Source organism: Protomyctophum parallelum (genome assembly GCF_964188405.1).
Source record: "Protomyctophum parallelum genome assembly, chromosome: 13".
Classification (NCBI taxonomy): Eukaryota; Metazoa; Chordata; class Actinopteri; order Myctophiformes; family Myctophidae; genus Protomyctophum; species Protomyctophum parallelum.
Window position 1 is genome coordinate 30,383,206 of NC_139708.1, and position 13,306 is coordinate 30,396,511.

General features: G+C 42.7%; 1 protein-coding gene across 1 annotated transcript in view; it reads left to right on the forward strand.

Annotated features, from left to right (window-relative positions):
• The window catches only part of LOC310869033 (carbonic anhydrase-related protein 10-like), a 140,842-nt gene that overhangs the window by 48,072 nt on the left and 79,464 nt on the right, over positions 1–13,306 (forward strand). The window contains exon 3 of the mRNA XM_083779609.1: positions 1,637–1,779. Within this exon, the coding sequence (XP_083635735.1) occupies positions 1,637–1,779 (143 nt within the window). The remainder of the gene's footprint in view (positions 1–1,636; positions 1,780–13,306) is intronic.

Here is a 13,306-nt window from a genome sequence, read left to right on the forward strand (position 1 = left end):
TACTTTGCCTAAGGAAGATCAATCCAAACATTGCACTGAAAAACAGACGATAGACGAATCGTACGCGATGCCAGGTGTTCTGTAGGATGTATACATATCATGTATGTAGTTCGTCAGGTATTCTAGGTCACAGGTCTGGCCACTCCATAACAGTTGAGTAGTTTTAAGAAAGCGTCTGTGTAGTATGCAAAGCTGCAGCTCTCAACAGCGGCTCTGTCTTGTGCCAGCATCGAGGAGGACCATGTCAAATGGGTAGTATCTCTATTATCGTAAGCTCTGTGCTACTATTGTATTATTTATCTAAAACCACAATCCGTATAATTGTTATGTCCTACCCCGTACCCCATGATTTAAAGCCTGGTCTCCCGCATGAGAACACCACATTTATGATTTAGAGAATTTTAGACCACACTCTCTCAAGACAGAATTGCCACTTGCCCAGGGCAGATATTGCACTTATGAGCACTTATGTCAACTGTAGTATAGGTGCCCTGACCTACAGTACCCGACACCAAGGTCTACATTTCTCAATGGAAGAGCAATTCCAATCTCCTCCAGATATCATCATTATATTGTGTTAAAACACCGTACAGATGGTCAAATATCATTTTATTCATTAAAATACGTTTGAGATGCTAGCTTTAATATTTATTTGATATGGGCAGATACATATTTCGGTTGCTGCACATTTGCTGCACATTTAGTATTTGTTACTTTTGCAACGTTTACCCGATTTGATCAAATCGGATACAATACTATGACCCAGGTTTACATGACTGCATGACTCGTTGTCCTTTAGAAGCTTTTTCAACTTGTACTATATATTTACTAATACTAACTATTATCTTTGCCAAATGTTTGTCCCAGAAATTAGAATATGGACGCTGTGATTCATGTGGTAAAATGAGCCATATAGTTAAATTGAAACACATAAGACTTTTATGGCTGAGCCATTGGTTTTTATGTCACTCCACACCACTCGACTAGTGCTGCTACAATGAAGGCAGAGAGCTATAGCTCCTTGGAACAACTGCCTTTGCTCCCGCCATTTTTAATGTGACACTATAAAAACCACACACTAAGCACACAACTCAGCCATGATTATACACTTGCCTTAACAAGTTAATAGAAACAGACTTAACTGCATACTTGATGTTCTTTAGCCACAATGTCTGCATACTGCCAGAAAATGTCCTGCCAGGAGTGAGCCCATAATAATGATAATCTGTATGATCATCATTCATCAATCATCATGGTCATAATACAATTGTTGAGACAGGGTGGTTAGAGAACAATTCTACCTGGTGGATTGCACACACCACACACCCGCACAACACCTGGAAATAGCTGATTTACAGTAAAAGCTCTTTATTAAGTTGAGAGCTCCTCCTCCCTAACACACCTAGCACTAACTACTTCAGAGCTTGAAGCAGGTGATGATGACCTGCTCTATCCACCACAGCTTGGCAACTCAGACGCCTCACTTGTCAAGGTGGGGAAGCCAGTGCAGGCTGCTCGGTCCCGGTGTGAAGCGTTGATGTGAGCCTGTGAGTGTGTTCGTCCCACTAAAAATTATAAATCAGGATTAATCCTTGTTAATCTCTCTTTCCGTCTCTTTCTGTTAATCTCTCCGTAGTGCCCTCCTTCTGGGGTCTGGTGAACACGGCTTGGAACCTTTGCGCCATGGGGAAGAGACAGTCGCCCGTGGACATTGAGACCAGCCACATGATCTTCGACCCCTACCTGACTCCTCTCAGGCTCAACTCTGGAGGACGCAAGGTAAGGGCTCCCTAGAAGACCGTTTTCAGATGATCTTTTAAGACAAGATATCTGGTGTTGTGAACTGAGGCATGTCCCATCGCAGATGCCTCACAGAGTCAGCCATGAAACCCGCACACACAGAACACATTCTGTCCATTTGGTCCATTTGGTGCCCCCTGGGCAGTGTTGGTAAAGTTAACTTTCTTTTCAAAATCTTTTTATTTTCGTTTTATAACTATGGGTCCCAGGTTCATAAAAATTTAATATCAGATTTTAGTATCAGTGACTGAGGTAAACAAACGTACTAATGAATCACTGAGATCGTGGGCAGAAATAATGAAAAGACTATGTTATTGTGCAAAACATGCCCCTTCATGACGGGAAAGTTAACTTTCTACATGAACTAGTTCAGTTCACAGTTCACAAATTACAAAATTAACTAAATAGTTCATCATTCAACATTTTTAACTAAAGTTCCAAAAATGAACTATTGTAGTTATTCTTTTCCCCAATACGTTGCTGTGAGCTATTGTCAAACTATAGATAGAACCATATAGAACAAACATTACAAAAGAAAAACCATTGGTATTAATAGTGACAACTTTTACAATATGTCCATTACCATTATCCAAATAATTCCTTTTTTTTTTTTTTACATTTTGGGAAAAATAGACAATTTAACACTGAGGTGCCCAAAATGTTTAGGTGCCCACAACTTCCTGCACACTTTTGAAATGTGAAATTCAATCGAATGGGTAATCCACTTTGCTTCTGTCATATGAGCCATGTGAAAATTAACTTGTGAAATCTGATTTGTGAAGGCAAAAGTTTCACTGTGGGAGTGTTTTGTTGGCTGAGGCGATCATGTACATACAGCGCTCCTCAATGAAAAATAACAAGCTATTGGAAGCTATATTTCTGTGGCAACAACATGTTTACCTCATTGTTTTGGGTCGCGTCCGGGACATTTATTTGGTGAGGAGCGATTGGTGTTTTTTTTTCTTTTTGCTTAGATGGAAATTTGGCACGCAGTCTTGAACGAAGTGAATGAACTCGTTCACAATATAATAATAATAGCCTACAGTATGTTCAGTTCACGTTCACCCAAAATATGAACAGGTTATTTGTGAATGATCGTTAATTGAAAGCGTTCAGGGACAACACTGCCCCTGAGTGACTAAGAATGAATGATAGATAGATAGATAGCTTAATATAATCTAAAAATACTCCTAGTATTACAATGTTAACATACAACAATACTAAAATCACCAGTAATAAATAAAATCACAGTCTGTTCAGGATTCCATAGCAGCATATAGGAGAAAGGTCAGTTAGTGGATATTGAATAGAGTTCACAAGTCTGATGGCTTTGGGAAGTTAACGGACCGTGCAAAATCTGGCCCAGATGCCGTGGAACCTTTTGCCAGAGGGCAACAGAACAGAGTGAACAGTCCATGATATGGATCCATAGAAAACAATTTGTTAGTTTCTGTTTGGGTGAGCGAAATGCAAGGTTCTTTTCCCCCGTCGCAGACATATCTGACTTCTGTAGGGAGACATTTAAATCGATATGAGTGATAGCAATTTACTGTTGTAGACAGAGCATTCAGACCATTGCTTGGCCTCCTGCCTGCCTGTTTATTATAGTTGTTATTATTTGCTGTGCAACTCTGCCCCATCTCTCTCTGTATTTGGACCCAACCGGTGGAGGCAGATATGTCCCAAGTTACCTTACCACCATCACCGGTGCTTGCTCAAGGAGGGAATTGTTTACTCTAAATGTAAAATGTTATGAGATAGCATTTAATGTGATTTGGCTATACAGCATGGGCTACAATTTTCTTCACTGCGTCTTGAGCTCCAGGTTTTCAAATGCAATCGAATTCTGAGGTAGATGTCCCCAGTGAGCATGCTGTGCTTTAAGACACCAGCCTGTAGAACTGCATAGTCCCGACTCCCTGTTGGCCAAGGATTGGAGCTCGCCATAGTGTTCTCTCCTTTATCTCTTATACGAACTCACTGGTTCCCTCTCAGCCTTTCCATGATTAGGTTGGAAAAAGAGAGAATAAAGGCGAGATATTAACGAGAACGAAACGTGTCTTGTTGTTACATTTGGGAGAGTTGCTGTTCATGTGTTTAATATACTTCCAAACTTGTACAGTACTTCCAAAACCTCATATTAATGTGTACCATTAGGCCGCTGTTGCATTCTGTCAAGTATTGTACAAAGTATTTGTATTGTACTCTAAATTAAAAATGTACATCTTATCGTAGATATTTCCTTGAAAGCTCAACTGTGAGTTGCCACGGTAGCCATATGGTTGTGCTGTTCCCCCCCAGCCCAGATGGCCTATATACAGTATATATACCACAGTCAGTGTTAGCTATCATTCAAGGCTGTCATTGACCTGATGAAATGCAGACTGGCTGGATATCTTTTTTTTTTTTTTTAAGATATTTTTTGTGGCTTACGCCTTTTATTGATTTTTGAAGGGACAGACAGTAGGCTGACAGGAAACGGGAGAGAGATGGGGGGATGACATGCAGTAAAGGCCGTGTCGGGTCCGGGAGTCGAACCCGCGGCACACTGCGACTGGATTACCAGTCCGGTGCCCAGACCGTTACGCTACGGCCTGGGCCTGGCTGGATATCTTAACGGATAACTGTGTCAGGGGTTGATGGCTGCCATTGGCTGGCTGTTTCATCTCCATAGCTTTGTTTGAGAGAATGCTTGTGAGAAAGTGAGAAAATTCCCCCCGCCAATCATGTGCTTAAGACCCATGACTATAGAACTTCATTAAGCCCCTTGAATTGAGGATTGAAGCCTGCCACAGCCTCTGATACTCCCTGGTTCCCTCTCAGCCTTCTCAGCCTTCTCTAAAAAAGATTTAATGTGTGTGTGTGTGTGTGTGTGTGTGTGTGTGTGTGTGTGTGTGTGTGTGTGTGTGTGTGTGTGTGTGTGTGTGTGTGTGTGTGTGTGTGTGTGTGTGTGTGTGTGTGTGTGTGTGTGTGTGTGTGTGTGTGTGTGTGTGTGTGTGTGTGTGTGTGTGTGTGTGTGTGTGTGCGCGGCTAAAGCGCTAGGTTAAGCAGAGGTCATTCGCTGTGTCAGTTCTGCCCGCCCTTCCACTTTACGTGCGCTGGCTGGTTATTCTGCTTGGTTATTCTGTTCCAAGTGTTATATTCAACTTATTGGCTGTCATGATACTGCTCCTCACTTCTTTCTGTTCCCTCCTTTGAATTACAATCATATATACAGTAGGCCTAACCTTTTTCACAGAGTGCAATAAATTATTACAGAAAAGTATAATAAAGACAGACATGTTCCAACTTCCAAGGACAGCAGAACAGAGTGCAGTATTGAAGCCTATCTATTAAAGACATTGTTTCCATGGTCATGAAATTCCTGGAAATACTCTGAAAGAAAGAAAAAAGAAAGAACGTCCAGTCCTGGAAAAGGTTTGGGATTGGATTGGTCCTGGAATTTATCAAAAAACATGTATAACATTACATGAAATATGTAACGGAAGTCGTTTTTCGTGAATGGGGCTGCGTGATTGCAGCCTAATGTGTACCGGATGTGACAAAAAGAACAGATCTACAAGCTCACAACGTGCTGCAGCGTGATCCTATGCCATAGGATAGGTGGTGTAGAAAAAGGCTTATTACTGCTGTATACCATTCATTCAGCCTATTCTATGCTTTATTTAGGTAGTAAGAGACTCATTGTTGCGATGAATGATTTCCTTATAGGTCTGGACATTGGGTTTTGGAATTACATTGCAAAACTAGAAAAGTGCCCCTCGGGGCACAGGTCTCCACCAGGAGAATATTTAAGCAATAAGCCACGAGAGGTCTCAGGTTACCGGGTATTTTACACTGGCTGGGGGCGTATGGCTGGGCCCCTGGGCCTGTTGAGAACACTGGCTGCCGGGCGGGGCTGCACTAATAACTTTGGGGCAGACCCGTCTAGAGTTTGAAATTTGAATGGACAGGTACAGTATAAGTCAACAGGGAGACATCGAAGAGGAAGGATGGATGGGGAAGGATCAACATATGGAATGTCAGAACAGGTTCTGAAATATATCCATATATGGAGATCTAAGGGTTTGAGGTTTGAAGTAGGTTTGATGTAGAGTTGCTGGACAATAGTGATGACATCAGGGATCTCCATATATGGGCTTAACTGCGACAGCGCTAACGGGAAATGCTTGATTCCATAGTTTACTGCGACCTTTGGTCGCAATAATTTAAACAAAGACACAGTATGTCAAAAACAACTCTCTGGATTGCCATGGAATTTTCTATAAATTAGTTAATCAGAAATGATGCATGAGGAAGAGGATAACTAAATAAATACTTGTGGCAAATAAGAATTCAAAATGCCTGATAATGGAAATTCACCAGGATGTATCGCAGCTCTCTGTATTTCTATTGCGTCAATGTTTCGATCAATTCAGAACTTGATCCCCCAAACTGTTTCATGCGCTCTCAGTGCACACTTGCTTCTCGCCTTCTCTCCTCCGCCCTCTCTGATTGACTGCCGAGACACAGCAGAGGCCAAAACCGCGGACTGGGGCTACACGAGTTCATCCAATCGTATCAAATCGTATGGGCACGAAACTCACTACAACAGGAGCGATATGTCCACTTTTATGAATAACAGGATGTCTGTCATCTTATCAAGCGTGACATTCTTTCACTAGAAGTGAGTGCATTCCATAGACTATAAAAAACACTAAGTGTGAAGTGCCTGCAAGTAGGAACACAGGGTAAGCGCTGGCTCTCGCCATCTCTCTCTCTGCCATGTTTACTTTGGATTGAAAAGATTATGGTACTCACACACTGTGTTTATTATCGTTCCAGTTCACACATATCTATTTTAGGGGCAAATGTGAGTAAAATAGAAGCAGAGCCATGATGATACAGTATGTACTAGACCTGGTGCAAGTACAGTGATGTAAAGTAACTAAGCACATTTAGTCTGTACTGTACTTCAGCACAATTTTGAGGAATCTTTACTGGAGTATTTAGAATTTTCAATACTTTTATTCTACTCCACTACATCTTGGATTCAAATAGTGTACTTCTATTCCACTACATTTATTTGAAATTTTTACTTGATAGTTACTTTTGCACTTTTACTCGTACTTGAGTAAACGTGCAAAAGTATTGACAAGAGCAGTCTCCAAACTTATTTGGCCGTGCACCCCCTCTTCTTACAGTGAAGAGAGGAGAGTCCGCACACAGGTTTGCTCCAAGGTGTTTGCTTTTTATTCAATACACCATAAATAAGACAACGTTTCGGCCGTGAACGGCCTTCATCAGGTGTTAATCGACAGTATATGACAACTCCCTTTTAACCCAGTCGTCACATCACGTGACTGATGACGACTGCATGGGCAGGTGATTCACTAACACCAATAAGTGACATGACAATAAATATAACAATAAATATGAACATGAATGTATCTTCTTACCCCTTGACCTACGGTAGCTGACGTACCCTCCAACGCCAAGTCTTGTTGTATTTGGCCGAAAGTTATACATTTTTAATATGATTATGGCAAATAATCACAGAATGTCACTGAACTGAGAGACATGCAGCTGCTGTATACTCCCGCAGCTGCTCTATACATCTCCTTACAACAGTGTTTTACCAGATTCTGACGTTTGTGCTAAATAACACCATAACACCGCCATTACCCTTTTCATGTCACGCACCCCCTAGAGGGCGTTCGCACACCACAAGGGGTGCACCAAGCCCCCAGTAAGGCTATCCAACGTTGAAGCTGCCACTACCTACTGGCGAAAAGTGGAACTGCAGCACGTTCATGGAGGTGGATGGGCGTTTATGACATCATGTGTGTAACGTGATTTCACTTAATTCAATTATCACTACATTTTTGGTTTTGTTGTGATAATCCTCCCTACTATAGAATGTGCTGACCATATAAGGAGTCCCTGTTTAAAAGGTTAACCCATGGTGTAAAAAAAACCGTAGGTTTCGTTTTTGGCTAGGTGGCCCAGCCTTCATCCAATCAGAATAAAGAGGGGCCTTCCACCAATCATGATCGAGCGGGGGAGGGCTGTGGTGTGCGTGTTGCGTGTCCCCCTCACTGTAGTGCGTGCATGTGCACATCTTGTTACCGGGGCAGACCGGGGGGTTTTCCAAATCACCCAAATCACTGAATGCTCCTTTAACTTGTGCTCACTCGAGCCATTGAGTTATTATTGTCTTCCGGGTGCTTCAAAACACCACTGAGCAACTTCCATCAAAATGAATAGTGGGGGGCGGGGTTAACGCTCCGGTTCGGGCTCTATCCTTTTATTACTTTATGGGGTGCACCGTTCCACAGTTTGGGAACCCCTGGACTAGACTGACTTAGAATTCAGGACTTTTCCTTCTAACAAACTATTTCTACATTGCAGTATATTGATACTTATACTTAAGTAAAACAATTGAGTATTTTTCCACCACTGTGTACAGTAGCATTAGGCCCAGCGTCAAATGATTGTTTGATGTTAGGCCAACCAGTCGACAAATGTTGTAAATTCAGGCGTAACGGTCCAACAAACAATAGTCATTTCTCACTGGTGGGAAATTCATGTACAGATATAAAATGAAATGGCCAGGAACCTTCATTCCATGCTGAAGTCCCTGATACAAATCAAGTTGTAAGAGCAAATTCATTTTTTTAAGTTAAATATCACGCCATCCTCTGCTGCTGAATAATCAAACGTGGAAGCCACGGGTGAGTCTTAAACGACCACGCGTAGTCGGACTAATGGGATGTCGGGCTAACGCGTGCCTCCCCTGCTGAATTCACACCAACAGCGAGTATGCAGTGTTAGACAACCGCCACCTTCATCGCTGCGGCAGGAGGCAGAGCCAGCAAATTGCCATGCGGCAAACTTGAGAAAAGCTCACCTTTGCTACTGCCGCTGGGTGGCGAAACCTAGCCTGGCATTGCCAGAAGTTCACCGTGGAGGAACTTTTGAATGATCCCACGACGTGATCAGGGGTCATCGGCTCATCGCCATGCTGGCTTGTGGTTTTACCAGAAACACAAAGAGATATAGCCCTGATTGACCATAACCGTAAACATTATTGTCTCCACCAGGCCGAAGGCATTGGGAGAGAGTATGTTTTGCACTCCGTCCATGTGTGTCCTTCCGTCCGTCCGTTATCAGCTAATCTCTGGCACCGTTGGCCCGATCCATGCCAAACTGTGCACACACACTTCATGGAACGACGAACCTCTGCCCCAACTATTCCTCAACGGCCTGTTATAGCACCACCATGAGGCCGATTTAGGCAAAACACATTTCTGTGTAGATAACTCGTGCAGATTTTATCAATGTTTATTTATCAATCACACAATTCGGTATATACACTATCTCCATAGTCATGTAATCAACACAGATCTGCATAATTTCCCATTTTCCATCCTGATTGGCTAAGATTGGCTTCCAAAGCTCACATGATTGGTCCGTTTCGAACAAAATGCCACAAATCACAAACAGTGTCCAATTTCCATGAAATTATACACGCACATTTCCACTAGGCTGAGGACGACATGCCACAATTTCCCCCCCAAATCAGCCTCATGGTTGGCGCTATAACAGGCCAATTCCTGTTTTTACCTATAACTACATGACAACTTATGTATGCACACTCCCTAGAGGCCATGGAAAAACATTTTCCCTGCATCCCTCCACATCTGCCGGTTATCCCCAGAAGAGCACTTTTTCTAGTTATTGTGTGTAAAACAGATGTCCGTACATGGAACAATTGTCTGTGCACGGACATAGTGATGACCCCTGCACGTGATCAGTCTGGCAGCTGCGGGCATTGTACAGTGGTTACTGGTTAGTAATCACTGCTTGTGTGAATTACAGAGGACACCGTTTGATCTAATAAGAGGTCCTTGTGTATGTAATGCCCAATCGGTGTCAGTGAACCAAATAAGAAGTGTGTGCACCAGGTCTAGGGTTAGGTTGAGGAGGGCATTGTCACTTACATTACAGCAGTACTGGCTCCTGTGGTTCACATGAGGGTAGACTTTGTGCCAGCGAGAGCCATGCCTGTGCTAATCCAACCCCACCGGGGGAATGTAGGTCTTATACGCGTGGTAATGAAACATTTGGATTAATGAAAGACCATGGCAAAGCCTATTTGAAGTATACATTTGTGGTGTTGTTGTTATTTTATTAATGTATATGCAAATGCGTTCCAAAGTTGCTGCTATAATTTATCATATTAAAAGCACCAATTTGTGTAAATAGAGTGTGTGTGTGTGTGTGTGTGTGTGTGTCCGTCCGTCCGTCCGTCCGTCCAAGACTGTGTTTCTTAACAGGGACATTATACCTAGAACTCTCCTATTAGAGCAGTCCTTTCTGTTTGTATCATCCTTTTTGCTTAAATTGTCTTTGCTGATGGTTTTGATAAACAAGGCACCACTTGGAGTAAGGTAACCCCCTCTGGATGAGTCATTAAAAAGGTCTCTGGTGTTATTTTATAGATGCTTCACACTATGCAGATGTACAGTATGTTTGACACTTAATGTCATGCAATTTAAATAGAGGGTATGCACAATTGCACATGCATAAAGTGAGTGGCAAATCGAGTGGCAAAGTGATCAATCAGAAGGACTTTTCTGTTTGGATGTATGTATTTGACTTACACTGATCTTGCACTACTTGTACAGTAAGTTGTTCCGAATAAGAGTGTCTGGTCAATTCCTAAATAGTAAAGCATGTTACATCCACCCATTAACCCACACACTGAGGGCGACATGAGGGGGTACAGGCTTTAGTTTCGACATAATATTGGTCCGACAACGACAACCTACCTCAAACCCTAACCTAACCATAACCGCAAGCACGGAACAGTGCATGTTCGCCAACCTTTATCTGGTCGCCAACCTTAACGCATGTTTGCCAACTTTAATCCGTTCGTTTTCCGCACAATGGTATGTCGGAAAAGCGTGCGCAACCCAGATGAGGAGGATCTGGGAATGGAACCCTTCCCAGACACCCGCTGTACCCCTGAGCCACTGCCAACCATGGCCTTCCCAAATCTTCTGCGTCAAGGTTTTCATACAAACATGAAGGGTCGGTCCCAACCCGACCCTTTGGTGCGATTTGGGCTTAAAAGTGCCCATACTCCGCTGCCTCTGCTGCCACATGTATCCATGCATGCTGAGGATTTAAATCCCACCACAACCTTCTCTCCTGTGCCTCTCCTGTCTTCTGTCTTCCTCCCAGCTTTGCTTCTGTGTGTCATGACTCATGACACAGAATAAAAAGGAGAATGGAGTGCCCACAGTCCTTCTAAAAAAGAACTTGAATTCTCCTGTGGTGTTCTGGCTATACCGAATGTAAACGAATGCAGGGTTTTCTCCGAACTGTCAGATGGATTATTTTTAGCATAATTCCGGCTCCTCTGGGATTTGCGTATCTTGGGGTGAATGAGGGGAGGGCGGTAGGGGTGCATGCAATATTAGATTAGAGGCCGGTGGAGCAGGGCAGACAGTGCTGGAATGTGGGGGAGAATACAATATTGGGTTATAGCCAGGCTTCTTGAGGAGTCATAAAGCCTGATTTATGCCTGTGTGTGTGTGCATCGGGTCGCGCACCGAAAATAGCTGATCTACAAGCTCACAAGCCATCATGCTACGGCACGTGGTGCGGTTGTAGATCGGCTATTTTAGATGTGCAACACCGGAGCACAACTAAGTATAAATCAGGCTTAATGCATTCAGGCATCAACAGTCAGAGGAGCAGCCTCTTGGCTTTACTGCAACTCTCACAGTGGGATCACGACTGTGTGGTCACGATCTATGGAGAGTAGCCTGGGCTGTAGATGTGGGTCAACCACACACAGATTGCAATAAACATCAAACAACGGATTTTGTGTGAGAGATAACAAAGTAATTGCATTAAGGGGAAAATTGCCCATCCTGTGTGTGTGTGTGTGCGTGTGCGTGCGTGTGTGCGTCCGTGCGTGGTGTATGTCTATGTAAAATTTGAGTTTTCAACCCCACAAACCCCTAAAATGTGGTAGTCCTATAATCCTTTCAAATATGAAATAATTATTGTCACTATGGTAGATGACAGTCCAGATTTCAGTATTTTCCCTTCAGATTATTCATTAAGACTTTGTATGTCTTTCGGGATACCACACAATAAAAAAGAATTTCTTGCAATTTGTTTGATCTCAAGTACACTAGAAAATATTGTCCCTACAGAAAGAATGTGGGCTCGCTTCAAGATAAAAAATAGTTGTATACAAAGTACAAATTCAGTTTGACTTGTTATATGTCTGTGTTGTGTCACTTGTGTGGGTGTAGACTTGCCTCCAGTTGATCAGATTGGGAAAACCTGCTTTGGAGCTTGTAATATACAAAGGTTTTAGCATCAAATTATACTTTGAGTACCAAAAGCACTCAGTGTATAGAAAGCAAATAGCACGTCACATTGTAGATGGGCTTTGTATTCATATTTGTGTATTTTAATAATGAAATCTGCAAAGTAACAAGTATCTAAAGCTGTCAAATGCTGTAATTGTAGTGTAGAAATAAAAACAAATGGAAAGTAAAGTAAAAGTACCTCAGAATTGTACTGTGCATTGTAAGCACTTGTATACGCTAGTACTTATTTTTTGCTAGAGTGCAGAGGGACATGGTTTGATATTAATGGTCTTAACTCAAAATGTATACATCACACATCTTAGGTCTTTGGATTAAATCGGAGAGCATGACCTGTGTGAACTGGTGATGTAAACAAAATATGTAGTGCTCCTGCTCCTCGTACAGTGAGGACGCTTCGCTTCGCCGCTCTCGCCTATGCTTGCATTCCTCAACTGATATCCTTGCTTTATTTTATTTTTTTATCTCTACAAGTGGATCCTAGATACTTGTAAACCGATGGGGCTGTTTTTGTTCTTTAGATAGAAGTTTTTGCCTACTTCAAAATACCCTTTTTTTACCTTCTGTGACTGGGTACGTGGCACATAGCTAGCTATATAGCTAACTAGCTCTGGATACTTGGCAAATAGCCAGCCATGCCCCCAACAATCTCCTCAGAGGACTTTCAGAAGCTGCTTCAAAAGATTGCTTTGCTGGAAACGGAATTACACCTCTTAAGAGTGAATTTGGGAGTAAAACATGGGAAAGAAAATCACACGCAGAATAACTCATTCGTCTGGAGTACTCTCGGTGCAAGGCCAAAGGACATGAAAGGTCGAAAAACTGTGAGTAGCTATAATATCAACTATCTCCACAGTGATTACTAACAGAGATAACATGAAAGGACGGCTAAGTGGGAGGACTCGGAGCCCTGATAAGACCAGCTGGCCTACGCTCCCAGCCCGACCCAAAACCACCACCCGCAGTGGAAAAGTGTAAAAGGCAAATCAAAATTCACACCTCCCCAAAGGGAGAATATGCGGTTGACTAATAGATTTAGCCCTCTGCTGAATGTTGCTGACTCTAATGGTCCATCAGATAACCGTGTTAACGCCACTCCGAGCAGGGTAGCTAAT